This window comes from Erinaceus europaeus, chromosome 7 (genome assembly GCF_950295315.1).
Source record: "Erinaceus europaeus chromosome 7, mEriEur2.1, whole genome shotgun sequence".
Taxonomy (NCBI): Eukaryota; Metazoa; Chordata; class Mammalia; order Eulipotyphla; family Erinaceidae; genus Erinaceus; species Erinaceus europaeus.
In genome coordinates, this window is record NC_080168.1 from 73,531,380 (window position 1) to 73,553,406 (window position 22,027).

The 22,027-nt window shown below is 37.8% G+C and overlaps 1 protein-coding gene across 5 annotated transcripts in view; it reads left to right on the forward strand.

The window, feature by feature from the left end:
• AKAP11 (A-kinase anchoring protein 11) overlaps window positions 1-22,027 on the forward strand; it is a 55,200-nt gene that overhangs the window by 19,524 nt on the left and 13,649 nt on the right. For 4 of the 5 annotated variants that reach the window (XM_060194764.1, XM_060194763.1, XM_060194766.1 and 1 more), the window contains exons 4-9: window positions 2,092-2,139; window positions 3,841-3,975; window positions 5,907-6,068; window positions 6,857-7,121; window positions 8,164-12,634; window positions 17,490-17,645. In XM_060194764.1, coding sequence (XP_060050747.1) covers window positions 2,092-2,139; window positions 3,841-3,975; window positions 5,907-6,068; window positions 6,857-7,121; window positions 8,164-12,634; window positions 17,490-17,645 — 5,237 coding nt within the window. The remainder of the gene's footprint in view (window positions 1-2,091; window positions 2,140-3,840; window positions 3,976-5,906; window positions 6,069-6,856; window positions 7,122-8,163; window positions 12,635-17,489; window positions 17,646-22,027) is intronic. The other variant, XM_060194767.1, reaches the window with a different exon arrangement.

The following is a 22,027-nucleotide window of genomic DNA, read 5'->3' on the forward strand; positions in this document are numbered from 1 at the left end:
CTTATTTTCTTGCCTGTGTTCACTAAATGGAACTTGAAAGAGTAGAAGAAATTTCTGTTTCACTTTAGACTTCATGTGTCTTTTTCAAAGAAAGGGAAGAAAATTGTCCCTTTGTTATTGAGTGCCTATTATGTACAAGGCACTTTCCTTTGCATTTTTTCACTAATCCTCATAGCTGTGGAGGAAGAGTTATATTGCCTCGGGCTTTATCATGAATCAGTCAGGCTCCTAGAAGTTAACATCTTAGACACCTGGAAACTAATTGTAACACTTCTGTGAGGTAATTGCCATAATTAACCAGAATAAAAGTCCTCATGCAAGTTAAAGTTCTGACTTGCTTGTGAATTATCAGAAAGATCAAAAGTGTTCCGAGTGTTGCTTTATAGGTATTTTATCTTTGGTTCCTCAGAAATGATTTACTATAATTTATTTCATATTTTTTTAGTCATAGCATTTGCTATGTATACAGTTTACAATGTACACAGTTTTCTTTTTTTAAGTTTTTAAACTTATTTTGAAATTAAAAAAAAATCTTTTATTGGATAAAGACGGCCAGAAATCAGTGGGGAAGGGGGAGATAGAGAGGGAGAGAGACAGAGAGACACCTGCTGCACTGTTTCACCACTCAGGAAGATTTCCCCCTGCAGGTGAGGACTGGGGGGCTCAAACCCAGATCCTTTTGCACTGTAATGTGTGCACTCAACCTGGTGCACCACCACCCGGCCCCCACAGTTTACTTTTCTACCTTAAGGTGGGAAAATTATTATTTTGCCAAAGATATAAAAGGAATATAAATTATAAACATAGAACTTTTTCTCAGGTTATAAAAGTATAGTACATAGTCCTTATAGAATGTAAGAAGTACTGATAGCATAAGACAAAATATTATTATTCCTATGAATTATGAAAAAAAACAAAAACATGGAGGAGCAAAATTAATAAATCACTTAACATTCCATTAGGCAGATTTAATCACTGGTGATAGTTTGGTTTGTTGCCTTATTATTGTCCAGTATTGTTTTTCATTGTATATTATTTATTTATTTTATATATGTTATTTATTTATTGAATAAAAACAGAGAGGACCCAAGAATGAATGGGGAAATAAAGAGGAAGAGTGAGAGAATGAGAAAAAGACACCTGCAGCACTGCTTCACCACTTTTAAAGTTTCCCTCTTGCAGGTGGGGACCAGGGGTTTGAACCTTGGTCTTTGAGTACTGTAAGAAGTGTGCTCTACCAGGTATACCACCATATGACTCTTATGCATATTTTTAAAATAAGGTTGAGATTCTGTGCATATTAAATATCATTTTTCAGTAAGTTCTATGTTTTTCTTAGTAGTGTAGCATTTCTCCATGCCATTTTATAGTACTTAGAAATTTAATGTGTATGAATTTCTGCAGGGTAATCTCTGCCAAATTATAGACTGTAAGAGTGTTGCAGAATATGAAAGTACTTCAAAAGTTAAAGAGTGTTGAAGTAAGTAAATATGTGGTAGCATTAGTAAGGAGGTAGTTTGTGGGGAGTGTACCCAGGGATGGCCTTGCTGAGGCAGTACCTTTAAGTTAGAACTTGTAGAATATAGAGGCATTAGGATGTAAACATTCTGAGGAGTAGAGGCCCAGGCTGAGGATTTGTGCTACTATGAAAACCTCTGGCAAAAACATGCCTGGTTTGTTCTAGATCCAGAATGATCACTAACCCATATGTGTGAGTAAGGGGAGGTTGAAGGCACCATATAGCCAAGGACTTTGGGACCTTAGAACTTTGTGTCCATGGAAAGGTTTTGACAAGCAAGTGATACATTATTTACTTCAACCAGGTGGGAGAGGATTTTAGTATATGCAGATGGGAAGTGGGGGTAGGGATAATGGAGAAAAGTGGTTATTTGTTCTGAGTAGAGTTATTTGAACTTGCTAATATAGAGAAGTTTAAAGAACTTTAAATGAAATGAAGCCAAATCTGGTAAAACCTTAGTCATCATTTTTAATAAAATTAATCATCCTGTTCAAAACTTTTCTTTTTTTCTTTTATTTTTTCCTAATTGGGACAAAATACAAGAACGTTAACAGAGTTTTCTTTCTTTTCAGGTCACATTTCTAGGTTTTAATGAGGAAACAGATGCTTCTCATATACAGGTATGGTTGAGTTTTCAAATTGGTAAGGATTGTGATAAATCATTTAACACATTTTGAAGCAATGGAATCTTTCTGTTATAGGCCCCAAATTTATAGTGTTCTTCTTTTATTTTTGTTTAAAGTTGAAGGATGATGTTTGAGATCAACTTTTAAATGTGCTTTGGATATTTTCATTTTCAGAATTTTCAATAAAAGTGATTTTGGTATGGAAAGCAATTTCAGGTTAGGAGGCCACAATAGTCAGTCTGAGAAGACTTGCCAACCGCAAGCTGACTTTTTTCTCCATTTTGTACTTAGCTTAGCATAGGATGTAAGGCTTGTTTCATTTTTAAAAAAATATTTATTTCCTTTTTGTTGCCCTTGTTGTTTTTATTGTTGTAGTTATTATTGTTGATGTCAGTGTTTGATAGGACAGAGAGAAATGGAGAGAGGAGGAGAAGGCAGAGAGGGGGAGAGAAAGATAGACACTTGCAGACCTGCTTCACTGCCTGTGAAGCGACTCCCCTGCAGGTGGGGAGCCAGGGGCTCAAACCAGGATCCTTATGCTGGTCCTTGCGCTTTGCGCCACATGCGCTTAACTTGCTGCGCTACCGAAATTGAGAGGGAAGGGAGTGACAGAGAGAGAAAGAGAGAGACCTGCAGCACTACTTCACCCCTGGTGAAGCTTCCCCCCCCTGCAGGTGGGGACTGGGGCCTTGAACCTGGGGCCTTGAACCTGGGTCCTTGTGCACTGTAATGTGCGCTCAACCAGGTGTGCCACCACTCAGTTCCTATGTGACATTTTTTATAGCTTGATATGAATATGTTTTTAGAAGTTACAGAAATAACAACTACTATAGTATTTTAGTACATCTTATTCTTTTTAAAAGTATTTATTCCCTTTTGTTGCCTTTATTTTATTGTTGTAATTATTATTATTGTTTTTGTTGATGGCGTTTTTGTTGGATAGGACAGAGAGAAATGGAGAGAGGAGGGGAAGAAAGAGACGGGGAGAGAAAGATAGATATCTGCAATTCTGCTTCACTGCCTGTGAAGCGACTCCTCTGCAGGTGGGGAGCCAGGGACTCGAACTGGGATCCTTACTCCGGTCCTTGTGCTTTGTGCCATGTGCGCTTAACCCGCTGCACTACCACCTGATGTACATCTTATTCATTTTTTTTTATAAATAGTTTATTTTCTTTGATTTTTATTATCTTTATTTATTGGATAGAGACAGCCAGAAATCAACAGGGAAGGGGGAATAGAGAGGAAGAGAGACAGACAGACACCTGCAACACTGCTTTCACTACTTGTGAAGTTTTCCCCTGCAGGTGGGGACTAGGGACTCGAACCTGGGTCTTTGTGCATTGTAACATGTGCACTCAACCAGGTACACCACCACCCTGCCCCCAGCTTATTCTTAAGTTAAAAAATTGTGCATGATCACATGCATGACTCAGCTTTGACATTAGTCCTCACTATATTGGGGAAGCTTCTGTACTATGGTGTCTTTTCTTCTCTCTTTCTTTCTGTTTGAAAAAATTGTCTCACAGTGGTAAAGCTCTGGCAGTGACAAAAGAAATGTTTTGGCTGATAAACTCTGTATGTTGATATTGTAAACTAGAAAAGTTATTAGCCAGTAGATCTTAGAAGATATGGAAAAGGTCTACCTTTAAAAACTTTAACCGAAGTGTTATTTATTGTGTTATTGTTTTAAATTAGGATTTAGCTGCAGTTTCTTTGCAACTTCCGGCTCTTCTGAATTCACTGCATTTCTGCAGTCTAAATGAAAATGAAATAATTTGTATGAAGGATATAAATAAATCATCAGATATAAACCATGGTCCTCTAAATCAGGTAACTTTTATGTATCATTTCTAATGTGGTTTTCAGGGCAGACTACAATGACATTAAGAGTATTAAACTTTTAAATATGTGGATGAAATTTTTTTGATACTATGTAAAGAACTATGATTCATAAGAACTTATGAAGCCTTGGAGTCACTGAAGGATAGACTAATTTTGGCTGTAACTTTAAACTAGATTTTTCATGTGTGTCATTTTATAAGTAGTAATGTAAGTACATTTTTTGAGAATTATTTCTGGGTGTTATAAACTTCTGCTTTCTTGCCTTCTACAACCACTTCCAAAGTTATATAACTATCATGATGTATGCTTCAGAATTTGCATTTCAACTCTTCTTCTGTTTAAAAAAATATCTTTGCAAAGTAGACATCCTAAGGTTTTGTTCTTTATAAACAGAAATATTGTCATTTCAGACAGGTGGTTAGTTTTATAACATTAGTCTCTTACATCTGCAGTCAGCATTATTTTGTTGATAATGCACCAGAAATACTTTGAATGTTTTAGTCCCTAAAAATTGAACTAGCAGGTTTAAAATGTGTATTAATTTTCACAGGTCATTATGAGACCTGTAGATAAAAGTAGAACTGCCTCATCTTAATTATGTTTTCATTTATATTTATTTGCTAGGATATATGAAATACTATGTTTAGTTCCGAGGTCTTTAAATCACTTGTCAGTATTTGCACTTTTATCCACTGCACCACCTCCTGGGCCACACAGTATTTACATTTTTAAGATGTATATGAAAACATTTACAACTTTAATTTTTTATTTGTTTTTTTATTACTCTGGTTTAGAGAATTATAAGATTTCAGAGGTATAGTTTCATAGTTACCCACCACCAAAATTCTGTGCCCTCTCCATAAACACCATGTTATTTATTTACTTATGTTTATTTTTTTATTATATTTATTTATTGGATAGATACAGCCAGAAATCAAGAAGGAAGGGGGTGATAGACAAGGAGAGAGACAGAGACATAAGTTGTAGCCCTGCTTCACCACTCACAAAGTTCTTCCCCTGCAGGTGGGGACCTGGGGCTTGAACCCAGGTCCTTGCGCATTGTAACATGTGCGCTCAGTCAGGTCACTCCCCCCCCCTTTTTTTTAACCAGACACTGCTTAGCTCTGGCTTCTGGTGGTATGAGGGATTGAACCTGGGAGTTTGGAGTTTTAGGCATGAGAGTCTCTTTGCATAACTATTATGTTACTCCCCCACCCCTATAGCTTTTATTTTTAATCAAAGCTGTAACCATTATTATAAGTTGTCATAATCAGGAAATTTAGGCACTAAAGGAATGAACAATTCTTTCTTTAAATGTTTTTATTATTATATAACTATAGAATTTCAGAGATAGAACTTGATATGTATGTAAGACTCACTGAATCTACCACTAAAGTTCTAGTGTCTCATTATCAAAAAGACCCCTGTGAGTCGCTTCATGGGCGGTGAAGCAGGTCTGCAGGTGTCTATCTTTCTCTCCCCTTCTCTGTCTTCCCCTCCTCTCTCCATTTCTCTCTGTCCTATCCAACAACGAATTGCGTCAACAAGGGCAATAATGATAACCACAACGAAGCTACAACAAGGGCAACAAAAGGGGGGAAAAATGGCCTCCAGGAGCGGTGGATTCATGGTGCAGGCACCGAGCCCAGCAATAACCCTGGAGGAGGAAAAAAAAAAAAGAAAAAAAAAAAAGACCCCTGCTCACATTGTCCCAATAACCACTATAGTTTTCACTGTGTCTTGGAGTTAGTTGTGTTCTTTTGCCTATTTGTTTGAATTGGTTATTTATATTACACTTATGAAGGAAACTAAATACAATTGATTTTGTAATCATTTCATGTATTTTACTCAGCACAGTCATTTCAGGGTTTATTCATTTTGTCTTTAAAGACTTTTTTTCTTTTCTTTTCTAATGTCAGAAGAGTATCCCAGTGAGTAAAACTACCATAGCTGAGGGGATCAGGCAGTGGCACACTGAGTTAAGCACACAGTACAAAGTGCAGGGACCTGTACAAGGATCCCAGTTCGAGCCCCCCAGATCCCCACCTGCAGGGGGAGTCACTTCACAAGCAGTAAAGCAGGTATGCAGGTGTCTATCTTTTTCTTTCCCTTCTCTATATTCCCCTCCCCTCTCAATTTCTCTCTGTCCTATCAAATAAAATGGAAAAGGATAGCCTCCAGGAACAGTGGATTTATAGTGCTGACACTTGAGACAGAGACTAGAGCACTGCTCTGCCATTTTATGCTAGGTATTGAGTCAAGTGCAAGCATATGCAAGGCATATGCTCAACCTCTGGGCAACATCCCCAGCTCCAGCAGCTACTTTTATATACTCCACTTTCATGGATGTACAGTGATCTCTACTTGTGATTTTGATTTGCATTTTACTAATGATTAGTGATGATGATCATTTTTTCATGTGTCTGTGTATCATCTGTGTGTCTTCTTTGCAGAAGTGTCTCTTCAGAGCTATTGTCCTATTTTAAACATTTAGTTGCTTTCTGTTTTTGTTAAATTGTGTGATATTCTCTTAATTAGCTTCTTCCATTTTTTTTAAATGTATGTATGTGGTAGTTTACAAAGGAATGGAAAGTAATTTCTGTAACCCTTAAGAAGATAGAATAGGTAGACTTTGAATACCTGAGTAAAAGAATGGGAGATAAAGAGATCTGAAGTGTTAGAAATGTTGTAAAGAAAGAATAACAAAAGAACTAAACTTTACAAAACCCAGAGAATCTCTCAGGATGCCTGCCTTCTCCCACTTTTCCTCCCTCCCTCCCTTCCCTCTCTCCCTTCCTTCTAGCCATTCCTTTCAGATTATATAAGATGTTTTGAAATTAAAATTATTTTCATCTTTCATCTTTCCAAGACTCATCATTCTGGAATGCTTTGTGTCATGAGAGTATCACCTACATTACCAAGACTCAGAGTTGATTTTATCTTCCATTTATTAAGTAAATATGCCACTGGTATAAGATACACATTGGACACGTATTTTCATCAGAAGCACCAACTTGAGACCACTAATGAGGATGATGATGACACTAACCAGTCTGTGTCTTCCATTGAGGATGACTTCGTCACTGCTTTTGAGCACTTAGAAGAAGATGAAACTTCAAAGCCACGTAATGAAGGTTTGTGTGTTAACTACACTTTCCTGGGATTGGGGATTCAAGTTTAAAGTTCAGTTTTGAAAGTTTGGAGGTATATTTGTACAATTAAAACTTATTTTGGAATTTGATGCACTATAAACATTTTGCCCTTTGCATCCTGATGCCAGAGGAATTAATTTTTTTCTTGTGATTTTTAATTTCATAGTTACCTGATTTTTAATATTTTTCATTTTGGTCGGAACTGTTTAAACACTGTTTATCTCATTATCTTAAGTGTCTAAGACATATCTAAATTCAGATTTCCAAAGTCACCATATAAGTATTTGATTTATTTGTTTATTTAGTAGGACAAGAAAAATTGAGATGTGGGAGATAGGGAGGGAGAGAGAAAGAGAGACACCTGCAGCACTGTTTCATCACTCAAGAAGTATCTCCCCTGGAAGTGGGAACTGGGGGCTTAAATCTGACCCTTGTGCTTGGTAATATGTGCACTCAACAGGGTGTACTACCACCTGGCCTCTATCTTAGTATTTATTTATTTTTTTAAATAAATTTATTTACTTAATTTTTATTGTGACCAGGTTATCACAGAGGCTTAGTGCCTACACAATGAATCTGCTGCTCCTGGTGACCACTTTTTCTTTTTTTTTTTTCACCCCACTTTTTTTCAGCAGAACAGAGAGAAATTGAGAGGGGTGGGGGAAATAGGGAGCAGGACAGAGCAAGATGTACAGTACTGCTTCAGCACTCATGAAGCTTCCTCCCTGCTGGTGCAAACATAGGTTCTTACACATGGTGTTGTGTGCACTTAACCAGGTGCATCATTGCCTGGCTTACTGATTTCAAAAGTGGCTTGAGATGAAGCTATCAGTATGGCTTAGAAGATCCAGTGTTAGAAACAAACATTTCTTATTTAATGTTGATTTATTCCCATTGGTTTAAATTAATTTTTAAAAGTTCTCTTTGAGCATGACTTAAGCTTTTATTTTTCTTTCCTTTAACAATGCTTATTTTTCCCCAAGTAATTTTTACTAGAGAAATAATAATTTCTTTCTTTCTGTAGGAATAAATGTTGCTACATTAAGGGGCCAGTGTGATGTTGCTTCTCAGACTACTTCTGGTCACCATTCCAAAGCCCATGATTTAAGAATTCTAATTGGCTCTGGGAAGCAGAAGTCACTGGCTAAACCTGCAGCTTCTTTAATAAATATTTTGGGACATAAAGAATTACCTTCTGTGAAATCTTCAGTCACGACATCATCTTCTGAGCCTTGGGTCCAAAGGAGTGTCTATAGGTCATCTAATGCTTCAGATAAAGGTGGTGATGCACAGAAGACATTTTTTTCTTCTTCTCCTGTCTATTCATCTGAATCAGAATGTTCAAGTCCAAGTCCTGTTATTTTCTTGGATGAAGAGGGTTATCAGAAAAGTTTAAAAGCAAAGCTTGAGCTCCCTAAGATTCCTGTGATGGAAGACGATATAGAAGATTCAGACTCAGAAGTCAGTGAATTTTTTGATAGTTTTGACCAGTTTGATGAACTAGAACAAACTTTAGAGACTTCTTGTTCGCTTCTAAAAGACCCTGCTAAGGGGAAGCCATCACAAAAGAAAGGACACAAATATGACAAATCCTGTTCTGTAACCACTACCATGAATCCTCAGAAATTCAAGTTCAATTGCCCAGCTCTCCCGGCTCATGTTAGGAAGCCAACTCCTCGAAAGCCAGAGTCCCCGTATAGTAACCTGTGTGAAACTCCCGATTCTCCTCGACCAGTGAAGGCATCAGGGGATGACAGTGGTTTGTTTAGTCCCATTCTATCCTCTGCTTTTAGCCCTCTGGGAGGCTGTGCCCCTGCTGAATGTTTTTGCCAGACTGACAGTGGTGAAGATGAGGTTCATGATAATCATGATTCCTTTTATTATACATATGAAGATTATGCAAATATCCTTTCATCTGAAGTACTGGATTCAGTTCTTCACACCCAACATACTAATGTATTACCAAACATCAGTAGTATTAAAAAGGGAGAAAATGAAACTGTAGCTTTTAAGGATGAAAGCCTTGATCCCAAAAGTAAATCTAATGCTAAATCCTTAATGTTTAAAGATAACATTCAGAAATTTGCAGCAGATCTTGTGGAGAAAAGTTTTGGCAGTGCATTCAAAGACTTGCAGAAAGGAGTTTCTTCATGCAGCAGTGCGCTGTGCCACTTAGCCATCAAATTGACATCATCTGTTTTTCAGATGGCATTTAATGAATTGAAGAGGCAGTGTGCATTTTCATTGAGAGAACGTGCCATTAGTAGTCTGGCTAATTTTTTGGTGAATGAAGCTTTATCGAATGCTTTACAAGATTTACAGTATGTAAAGAAGCAGATATTTATAAATACAGTTGCCAGGTTTGCTGCTGATCTGGCTGAAGAGCTTGTTTTTGAAGGCATTATGGAAGTGTGCCAGTTTTCATGCCCTCCAACACCTGCATCTCCACAGCATCAGTCATATGACTATGAAGACAAAGTGGTGAGGTCGTATGCAAAAGATCTGTCTGAATCTGTCATACAGGAAGCGTTCATTGAGCTATCACAAGCTGATGTGGCCTTCCCAACCAAGGCAGCAGTTAGTGTCTCTACAGATTACATAAACTCTATGAGTGCAGAAAATGTAGTGCCATCGACACAGACTCTCCCATTCCCCCCTACTTATAACAATCAGACAGCGATCTTGACAAAGCCAATGCAGGGCCATTCAAAGGAATACACAGTACAACAAGCCTTGTTTTGCACTTCTGGAATTATTACTTCAATACCTGTGCCCTTGGCAGGAAGTGCCCTCCTCCCTTATCACGTTTTATCTAATGTTTATCAGGCAAAATCTTCTCCGCCATCTGATGGTAGAAATGTGAATGGTGACTCCAACCAAGACCATGTTAGCCCCCAAAACAAAGAAGAGGAAGTAGCTTGTCTCAGAAATAACTTCTTACCTTCAGAACAGAGTCCAGGTAACCAGAGTGATATTAAACCAACTAATGGCAGTACTGAAATGCAAAGCTCTTCAAAATCAAGCGATCCAGTAATTATTAGCAACTTTTCTGCAACATTGGTGCATACAATAGTAAATGAGACTTTAGAGTCAATGACATCATTCAAAATTACACCATCAGTTGATGACTGTACAGATTATCCAATTAAAATAGCCCAAGGGAAAACTCCTCTTCACTGTGATCCAGCAACACCACAGTGGAGTGAAACTGGCAATAAGAACATGTTTGCTGATCAGTTATCTAAATCTATTATTAAACATTCCATAGACAAAAGCAAATCATTGATTCAGAATAAAGGTAACAATTCAGCACATAGGGAAGGCATACCTGTTCCTAGAGGAGAGTCACAGTTGACTTTGGAAAAACTCCCCCAATTGTGTGATGCTCAGGGTCACTTATCTCAGTGTTCTTTTTCAGTAAGAAAGGATAGTGTTCCAGAATGTAAAAGCTCTGTGGCTCATGGGTTTTCTTTGCAAACACTACCACTTTGTCCAACCGTGGCAGATCAGAAACCTGATTCAAAGGAACTTGTTAAGGACAAATCAATAAAAAAGTCTAATTTGAGTAATACGACATTTGAGCCCTTGTGCTTTGGGCAGGAAACCCCTCTCCCCCAGCCGCATACTTTGTCATCCACCGTGCTTACAGGTGTTGATAGTTTGCACATAGAAGAAAAACAGAAGACCAGAGATGGGAATGTAATACCTGATACTCCTCCATCAACTCCTCTAGTACCGTTCCAGGCAAGTTCAGAATGGGATATCAAGAAGTTAACCAAAAAGCTAAAGGGGGAATTAGCTAAGGAATTTGCACCTGCGACACCACCTTCAACACCTCATAACTCATCTGTTGGTAGTTTGTCTGAACATGAACAAAATACAATAGAAAAAGAAGAATTCATGTTGAAACTTATGCGTTCTCTTTCAGAAGAAGTTGAAAGCAGTGAAGGTGAAGAGCATCCCGAAGCAGATGTGAAGTCAGAGCCGTTAGGGAAGAAAGTTCAGTTTGCAGAAGCCTTAGCTACACATATCATTTCACTTGCAACTGAAACAGCAGCTTCCCAGTTAGATAATAAAATCACTCGAGAACCACAGGCCAAAAGCCCTTGCCTAAATGTGCAAAGTCAAAGAATTATGTCTCCTACTTTTCTGAACCCTCCAGATGAAAATCTACAAATGTTATGCAACTTTGCAGGAGATATGGTGGCAGAAGTCATCACAGAAGCTGAGAAAATAGCAAAAATTAGAAGCTTTATGCTCTCCAGGCAAAAGAAGAGTGGTTGTGATGTTGATGGTGACCAAGATTATAGATCAGAGGAAATGGAGGTTGTAGCACACCCAAGAGAAGTGGACTCTTTTGTTCTTTCTTTATCACCAAGCTCTTGTATTTCAGGACTGATGTATAAGTATCCCAGTTGTGAAAGTGTAACAGATGAATATGCAGGTCACATTATCCAAATACTGAAACAGGAAGGCGGTGATAGTGAGTTAATAATGGATCAATATGCCAATAGACTTGCTTATCGATCTGTTAAATCAGGATTGCAAGAAGCAGCCAAGACAGCCAAAATGAAGTGTAACTCAAAAATGTTCCCTATGCAAGACCCACAGGTGAAAGCCAACAGTGAACTGTTGATGTTCTTAAGTAAAGATCACCACCAAGAAGATAAGAAACAACATAGTGTAGAAAACCAGAGTTGTGAATGGACATGGGATATAGGCAGAAATGAGTGCCCTGAACTGTATAGTTTTTCCTCCTCTCTTGTTCACAGCATCACAAGAGATGCTAAAAAAGAGTTGGCACTTTCTACAGCTGGTTTGCCAAAGTCCTTAACAGACTCTTGCCTTTATGAAGAATCTGAATATGATGGAGATACTGAAGCTCATGGTGAGCAAGAGTTTCCTCAGCCTCTTCAGTCTTCTTCACAGAATCAGAAACTGCATCATAGTACATGCAGCTTAAATGGGCATGGTTCTGGAGAGAATGTTGTTCAGGCAATAGAACAGTATGCTAAAAAAGTAGTGGGTGACACTTTAGAAGTAAGTTTAGGATCCACCGTTTTCCAGATGTCTGAGCCCAAGAATTCAGCAGATAGGATCACTTATGCAGAAAAGTTGTCACCTCTAATAGGTCAAACTTGCAGACACTGTGACCAGAAAGAACTCCATGATTGCACAGGCAAGTCATCTCACCACTTGCCCAGACAGGATTCGTGTGCTAGCAAAAAGCAACTTTCTAATTCTAAATACAGCTATGTTTATCAGAGATCTAGAATTTTTCATCTTGATGTTCCTCAAATTCATGTTGATCTTGATAAGAGAACTGTGCTTGCTGAGAAGATAGTTGCTGAAGCTATTGAAAAAGCCGAGAGAGAGCTGAGCAACACTAGTTTGGCGGCCGATAGTGGACTTGGCCAAGATGGCGTTAGCTTTGCTAAAAGCCTTAGCACAGAAATAGTGATGTCAGCAATGACAGATGTTGGACATGCTAGCAGGTAAGTTTCATATTTCTTTTTAGTCTGGTGGTAAAATGAAAATTTAAAACTCAGTTATACATGTTCCAGGTCCTACTCAAACAGGTACAATTATTTCTAATCATTAGTTAATAAAAAATTTCCCTACTAACATTTGTGTGTTGTTTGGTACCTTATGTATTGTTTTATATACATTGATTCATTTTCCCACAACAACCCTTTGAGGTGAGTCTTAAAGAAGATAATGACCTTGTTCAGATTCACAAAACTGAGCTAAAGTTGAAGAAACAGTTGCAGAGTCTATACAGCAAATATAGAGTATTTCCACATGAATTTACTTCCCTGAGGTTATATTAATGAGAGAGGAGACAGAAAGAAGGAACATTCTGGTACATGGTATGCTGAAATCAGAACCTCATGTTTGAGAGTTCAGGGCTCTATCTACTCCTGGGCTGCAAGAGATTAAATTTTGTGCAGGTTTTTTTTTTTTTTTTTTGGTCACAGATAACTTTATTTATTTATTTATTTATTTATTTTAAAAGGGAGACATTAACAAAACCATAGGACAAGAGGGGTACAACTCCACACAGTTCCCACCACCAGAACTCTGTATCCCCTCCCCTCCCCTGATAGCTTTCCTATTCTTTATCGCTCTGGGAGTATGGACCCAAGGTCACTATAGAATGCAGAAGGTGGAAGGTCGGGCTTCTGTAATTTTTAAAATAACACAATTTCAACTGATGTTCTGCAGAAGAAAACACATTCTCCAAAGAGTTTGACTCCTGTCATTCTGAGGGAGACATTTCTTCCTGATAGTTTTGGTGTCGGTAATAGTGTGCCCTGCATACAGTGATTCTAACACCCCAGTTACAATTTTTTTTGCCTCCAGGGTAATTGCTGGGGCTCGGTGTCTGCACCACAAATCCACTGCTCCAGGAGGCCATTTTCTTTTCCCCATTTTGTTGCCCTTGTTGTTTTATCATTGTTGTGGTTATTATTATTGTTGTTATTGATGTCATTGTTGTTGGATAGGACAGAGAGAAATAGAGAGAGGAGGGGAAGACAGAGAGGGGAGAGAAAGCTAGACACCTGTAGACCTGCTTCACTGTGACCCCCCCTGCAGGTGGGGAGCCAGGGGCTCCAACTGGGAGTCCTGTGGTCCCTGCACTTCGCACCATGTGCACTTAACCCACTGCGCTACCCCCTAAACCCCTCCCCCCATTACAATTTTTATCTTTAATCTTTGTCTCTGGACAAACAAACATCAGGACCAATTTGTGTTACTTTTACTTATTTTTATGTTTACATTTGTCAGCCATACTATGAAGAGACATTACTTTCAGTTGAGGTGAAAATTGAGCCATACAATGCTTTTCTGGTAACTTTTGTCAAAACTGACAAGGACTGCCTCTGTTCTTAGCTGTTTCAAAGTAGGAAGGTGTAGTTTGGGGAATTCTGAGGAGGTCTCTGACTACATATTCATTGCTAAAATGAAGATATGAATGAAGTGATCAATAAATATGCAAATGAGTAAGTGGCAACAAGATAGGTCTTCCTATATTTGGAGCAGTGGGCTCTTTAATTTTTATTTATTTCTTTATTGGGGGATTAATGTTTTACAGTAGACAGTAAATACAATAGTTTGTACATGCATAACATTTCTCATTTTTACACACAATAATACAACCCCCACTCGGTCCGCTGCCATCCTATTTCAGGACCTTAACTCCACCCCCCCCCCCACCCTAGAGTCTTTTACTTTGGTGCAATACACCAACACCAGTCGAAGTTCTGCTTAGTATTTTCTCTTCTGATCTTGTGGCTCTTTTAATTCTTTATCCCCAACCCCAGCCAAAATGGAATGCAAAGAGACTTGGCTAGATAGTTAGTTCTCTAGAGTCTGAGACTTGCCTGCCATATATGGCCTTGCCTATGCCTTTAGTGTGGATTTCCTTAGTATTTTCACTTTTCCTTCTTAGAGTTGGATGAGTAGATAGCTCTTTAGAATTCTTCTTGTAAACTGGTGCTGGCTGATTAAAGCTGGTGGAATATTAATTTGTGCTTTTGTTTCCTTTTTCTCCTGCATAGTTTCTGTAACTATAGACGAATCTATATTTTTCACTGTATTGCATTTCCTTTATCCAAAGTTAAACTTGTTTTTCAAGTTTTAAGAAGGGTTCACCCAGGGAGTTGGGCGGTAGCGCAGCGGGTTAAGCGTATGTGACACAAAGCATAAGGACTGGCGCAAGGATCCCGGTTCAAGCCAGTTCCCCACCTGCAGGGGAGTCGCTTCACAGGTAGTGAAGCAAGTCTGCAGGTGTCTATCTTTCTCTCTCTCCCTCTTTGTCTTTCCCTCCTCTCTCTATTTCTGTTTGTCCTATCTAGCAACGACAACAACAATAATAACTACAATAACAATGAAACAACAAGGGCAACAAAAGGGAAAATAAATAAAATTTAAAAAAAAGGGTATATCTAAAGGAATTAAAAAATTTTTTTTTTATTTATAAAAAGGAAACACTGACAGAACCATATAATCCCCAACTCCACATAATCCCCACCACATATAAAGCCAAACAAATTGTTGACTAATCATGAACCTAAAGCCAAGAATATTGCAGAGGAAGATTTGGGGTCTCCGTTCTGTAGATAGCTACTATTTAACTATTTTAGTTAAATTCCAAAGGGCCCATGACGATACTAGCTTTTTCCTGAGCCTGGTCTCTGATATGCAGGTAGACCCAGGTTATTGTCTGGGGATGATGTCATGGTTGGAAAAAGAAAGCTGGATCAGGGCAGAGAGTAGCTCCAAATATGGGAAAGGTATATAAATATTGTTGACTCCATCAATTTGATCTAATCTGGAGCCCATATTCTGCTTAGGAGCCTATGTAACCTCTGCATCCCTGTAGATCTGAGCTCACATTCTGTGGTCATGAGTAGGAACGTTCCAAGCTGCCCCAATTTCAGGAGCCATTTTTCTCAGGTAGTAGATAGAGTATGTTCTCCAGCTTCCATTCAGAGGATTTAACATTCTCTGCTGTTGTTGATCTACATTAAGGGCAAGGTGCTATGGGGGCCCACAAAGGGGTCTGTTGTTCCTGATGGAGTTGACAGGTAACAATGGAGAGAGGGATCTATTTGAGGTCTAGGCATATCATATCTATGTGGGAATCTCAGGACTCCCCGACTAGTGCCCTAGTTGATGGGGTGGCCTGATAGTGACTAAAGAGTCTTCATTAAAGTATGCCAGTCTCTTGTCCTTATTCAGCTTTTATAGTCCTTACTTTGATAATGTTAGCTTTGGAGTGACTGAGGGAAGTATAAAAGGAATTATTTTTTAAAGTCTTAACTTGGAGGGCTAGAGAGATAGCTTAGTGGTTACACAAAAGTTCCAATTCAGTCTCCAGCAGTGCTCTGGCAAACAAACAAAAAGCCTTTTGGGATTATTTACTACTGGCTGTTTTTTTTTTTTTTTAATTTATGGAAATAATTATAAACATTTCACAGAGCTATACTATACCAAGGGGCAAGTAACAAATGAAGTTAGAAGTAGTAGATAAAAAATTATATGATAGTATACTTTTGGAAGAGCAAAACAGGCTTTTTCTGAGCCAGAACAGCTTAGTAGCTGTTAAAAACTCTTTCCTGTACTCCATCTAGTGGCCATTTCCTCAAAAACAAAACCACTAGATTGTGGCACATAACAGGTTCAGAAAAACAACAATACATAATAAATAATGTTCAAAATTATAGTATGCCCACTTTTAATTCTTGGTGTTGTCTTAATACAGAATGAGACTAGCCTAGAAATAGTAGATGAGCAGGGAGCAAAGCCTATTCTAGGATACAGAAGCAAGGAAACATACAAGTGCTTTTATTCCCTTGTAGTTTATGAGAGAGTGGAATAAGTAAGTAAAGTAGGTAGTCTGTGCTTTGGAGGAAAACTAAAGAAAGTGAGTTGGGCAGTACTGGCAGTCTTGCTGGGGATGGACGGTTTGCAGAGTTGAATAACTAGCAGGAGAAGCAACTCTGAGAAAGCAACATTGGAGAAGAGGCAAAGGTGAGGCGGGATCAGGCCATGAGGGAATCTGGGGAGAGGTTCAGGCCAGAAGGGGAAGTGAGCCTGTGCTTATAGGGGGATCAGCACAGCCTCCTGTGACTGAATCAGCAAGCTGGGGAGTGTTCCAGGGAGAGGTTCCAGGAGGACAAAGGGCAGTATGTTATGAACACTTGCACTCTTATGTGATTGGCTAGAGGCCACTGAGAGACTAAAATTTTTCTTTGTCATGTTAAAAATAACTATTTTAACTGCTATGTTGAAAATAAAACTCAGGGCTACTATAATAATTGAACAGTGGATGAATTTCCTTGCAATGGTAGAATAAAAATATAGGTATCTCCTCACTGAAAAAAAAATGAGAAGAGTCATGATTCATGCTTGAAATCTTGAAGAGATTTGACTATTGGTTCAATTACTTCTTTCTTCTTAAGCCCAAAAAGTGGTTCCTTGTAGTACATATACAAGTACTGTCTTACAAAGCAAAGTTTACAAGAGTAAACTTAGAAACTTGTATAGTAGCCCCAGTTGAAAATAGAAAGTAGTAAATCTCATATTGAGGATGGATCCATAGCAGATAAATAAGGTAAGATAGAGGTAGTGATGGGTCCTCAGTTAACTCTGAAAAGCATAGGCTCCCCTGCAAAGAGTCTTTATTAGTAGACACCAAGAACTGGTTACTTATTTGAACTGCTGGTCTCAGACTAAATATCATCTGTAGTTTTTTTAATCCTCTATGTCATCTAGTCATCATAATTCAGAATGTCATTTTGAAATGAATTTTCTTTCTATCTTTCTTGCCTTTTTTTTTTTTAGTCCAAAAGAAATGGAAGACTTTCAACTCACTGAGCCTTTTGGTAGCCAGCAGATGAATCTCAGCTTTGGTGATGATAGTACCGGTAGCTGGTCCAATTTAAGTTTCGAAGATGAGCATCAGGATGAGAGCAGCAGTTTTCACCACCTTAGTGAAAGGTATCTAGACTTTTGCATATAATGACATACTTTAGGCTGTCATAATCAGAAGTGACTAAGAAATTTACATTGATGAATATTTGAAAATTCTGTGTTTGAAATCTGCCCTTATTTAAAAAAAAATTTTATGATACATAATGTTTCCAATGGTTTTAGACATTGATTTAATACAGTAATTAGATGAGTAGATTTTATTTTTAGATGTACAATGAGTTGATTTGAAAATTTATTGCATACTTTTTTTTACATTGTACATGTTGCTTTGACTTTTCATAAATTTTGGAAGTAAAGAACTTACTCATTTAATTAATTAATTAATTTAATTTTTTTTGTTACTTTACCAGAGCACTACTAAGCGTTAGTTTATGGTGGTATGAGGATTGAACCTGGGACTTTTGGTGCCACAGGCATGAAAGTCTGTTTGCATAATCTTTATGCTATCTCCCCCACAACACTTACTCACTTTAAAAGGGCTCCTTTAAGTTTTTCTTTAAAGGATTGAAAAAGGGGCAGTTAGTTACTTGTAAGAGACATCAAATAGCCCTATAGTTTTCTTGACATTAGTTAAAAGTTCTGATGTTAGTTTTTCTCTCTTTGGAAGGAGGAATTCCTTACTTATTCTATTATTCAGGAACTAATGACCTGAAACATTAATATTCTAATAACCGAATATGCATAAAGTCATTGTAAAAACTTGCTTTTGTGTATCAGTAGGCATCTAATTCATATTAACTTTGTTCTTAAGAAGTATCTTTGGAACATTTTATTAATGTATAGTTGTTTGTATTCTTAACTCTATATAGGTATTCCTGCTAACCTGTAAAGTTCCATGGAATTTTTACCCATATTAACTGATAACTGGAAAAAATTATCATCATCCTTAAGCGCATGTGGCGCAAAGCGCAAGGACCAGCATAAGGGTCCCGGTTCGAGCCCCCAGCTCCCCATCTGCAGGGGAGTTGCTTCACAGGCGGTGAAGCAGGTCTGCAGGTGTCAAAAAACACAAACAAAAATTATTATCATCCATAGCTGAGTCTAGACAAAGGGAAAAGTCATCAGCTTAGATGTTTTTAGTTTAGGCCTAAACTAGGATTAGATACCCTACTATGATTAGCACTAAACTTAATTACTTAACAAAATTATTCGCCAGAGGTACACGAGCTACAACTTAAAACTCAAAGGACTTGGCAGTGCTTTATACTCCCCAGAGCAGCCTGTTCTATAATTGATACACCCTGATCAACCTCACCAACCTTTGCTAATTCAGCCTATATATTGCCATCTCCAGCAAACCCTATAAAGGAAAAAAGTACGCATAATAATTTAATTCATAAAAAAGTTAAGTCAAGGTGTAGCTTACAGGTTGGGATGAAATAGGCTACATTCTTTACAGCTAAAGCATAACAAAAGTCCTCATGAAACTGAGGAGTGAAGGAGGATTTAGCAGTAAATTAAGAGTAGAGTGCTTAATTGAACTAGGCCATGAAGCATGCACACACTGCCCATCACCCTCTTCAAGTACAAAAATAACCTCAATATAATTAATATAACTTTATTAACGTATGAGAAGAGATATGTTGTAACAAGGTAAATATACCGGAAAGTGTATATTTAGATAATCGGAGTGTAGCTTAAACCTAGCAAAACTAGCCTATTAATGTACTATACTTTACTAGACTTTAAATTTTAATTAAAACATTTACATACCTAAATCAATATAGGAGATAGAAAATTTAATATGTGCTATAGAGAAAGTACCATAAAGAAATGATTGAAATAATCTATTAAAGTATAGAATAGCAAAGATGAAATCTTGTACCTTTTGCATGATGAATTAACTAGAATACACTTAGCAAAGACAACTAAAGCTTAGAACCCTGAAACCAGATAAGCTACCTATTACCTCCCTATAGGGTCAACTCATCTATGTGGCTAAATAGTGAGATTAGTAGGTAGAGGTGAAAAGCCTGCTAAGCCTGGTGATAGCTGATTGCCCAAATGAGAATGTAAGTCCAACTTTAAATTTACCTGTATAACATAAAATTAAATGTAAATTTAAAAGTTAGTTTTAAGAGGGACAGCTCTTAAAGGATTCAACCTTAATCAGAGAGTAATAATTTTAATAACCATAGTAGGCTTAAAAGCAGTCATCTATTAAAATAGTGTTTTTTTTTAAATTTATTTATTTTCCCTTTTGTTGCCCTTGTTTTATTGTTGTAGTTATTATTGTTGTTATTGATGTTGTTGTTGGATAGGACAGAGAGAAATGGAGAGAGGAGGGGAAGATAGAGAAGGGGAGAGAAAGACAAACACCTACAGACAGACCTGCTTCACCGCTTATGAAGCAACTCCTCTGCAGGTGGGGAGCTGGGGGCTTGAACCAGGATCCTTATGCTGGTCCTTGCGCTTTGTGCCATATGCGCTTAGCCCACTGTGCTACCGTCTGGCCCCCAAGATAGTGTTAAAGCCCGACAAATAGCCATAACCTAATACCAGAATTATCTAACAACTCCTGGACAAAAAATTGGGCTAATCTATTTATATAGAAGAAATACTGCTAATATGAGTAACAAGAACTTTTTCCTAGCATGAGCTTATATCAGATCGAATAATCACTGATAGTTAACAACCTAATGGACCAAACCCCTACATTAATTAACATTAATAAAATTGTTAACCCTACACAGGAATGCACTCAAGGAAAGATTAACTAAATCAAAAGGAACTCAGCAAACACAAACCGCGCCTGTTTACCAAAAACATCACCTCTAGCATTACCAGTATTAGAGGCACTGCCTGTCCAGATACATAGTTTAACGTCCGAGGTATCCTGACTGGATACCATGAGATCCTTCAGTAGAACAGAGTCTTTGTTATTGATTTATGAGGAAGTGTGGAGGTAAGGAGGTTATTTGAGGAGGTGCTATAACATCTCAGACTATTGTATTTGAATTCTGGGTTTGCTAGGCCATGTTGATATATTTATTTATTTATTGTCTTTTAATATTTATTTATGTATTCCCCTTTGTTGCCCTTGTTTTATTGTTGTAGTTATTATTGTTATTGTTATTGATGTCCTTGTTGGGTAGGACAGAGAGAAATGGAGAGACGAAGGGAAGACAGAGAGGGAGAGAGAAAGATAGACACCTGCAAACCTGCTTCACTGCTTATGAAGCATCTCCCCTGCAGGTGGGGAACCCAGGGCTTGAACCAGGATCCTTAAGCCAATCCTTGCACTTGGTGCCACGTGCGCTTAACCCACTGGCTACCATCCGACTCCTGTGTTGATATATTTATAAAACACCTGACTTTGTCATAGTTTCTTAAAATACAATGCAGACCACTGATCACCATTATTTCTTAAAATCTAGATAAAAAAAAAGACTTTAAACTAGTAGCAGGTAATGAGAGTTCTGTTTCACCCTTTCCCATAGCTTTTTAAAAATATAGACTAGACTTGTATTCTTATATTTGAGAAACATAGGCTCCTAGAATTTTGAAGGTTGACATTTTTGATTAGTAAATCTTGATGTTAGAAAGGGAGAATTGGAATTAGTCTCCTGGCATTAGCAGGACTATAGTCAGTTGAATGACTGGCTGGGGCTGGGGAGATTGCATAATGGTTATGCAAACAAATTTCATGCTTGATATTCCAGAAGTTCCAGGTTCAAATCCTGGCATGACCATAAGCCAGAGCTGAGTAGCGCTCTGGTTTAAAAAAGAAAAAAAGAAAGAATGTTATCTAGTTTGATGAAGTAAGGGAGGCTTCTATCAGGTTATCCTTAGTTCTGTCCTCTTTAACATTATTTTATTTGAGATACAGAATAATGGGATTTGAACCCAAGTCATGTGCATGGCAAGACACATGCCCTACCTGGTGAACTCTGTCTCCAACCCAGATTCTTCTTATTAATTAAATGAAGGAATTGGGGCCAGGTGCTGGAGCACCTTGGTAAGCTCACACATTACAGTGCACAAGGACCCAGGTTTAAGACCCTGGTCCCCACTTGCAAGGGGAAAGTTTCACAAGTGGTGAAACAGGGCTGCAGGTGTCTGCTTTGTCTCTTTCCCTTTCTGTCTCTCCTCCCTTCTCATTTTCTCTCTGTTTCTATCCAATAATAAATAAATAAATAAATTTTTAAAAAAGAGGAATTGGATATGGGTACAAATTTAAATTGTATACTTTTTCCTTTGTTTAATTGTTATATTAGTACAAATAAGTACAATGGTTGAATTCATAGATTATTTCTTTGACCCATAGCATCTATCCATACTGTATTTTTGTATTTTCCCTTTTTGTCTGATAATAAACTTACATGGGTACAATGTCTGTTGGTTTAAAAGTTTTAAAATAGTACTATCTTTTTATTCTTTTTAAAAAA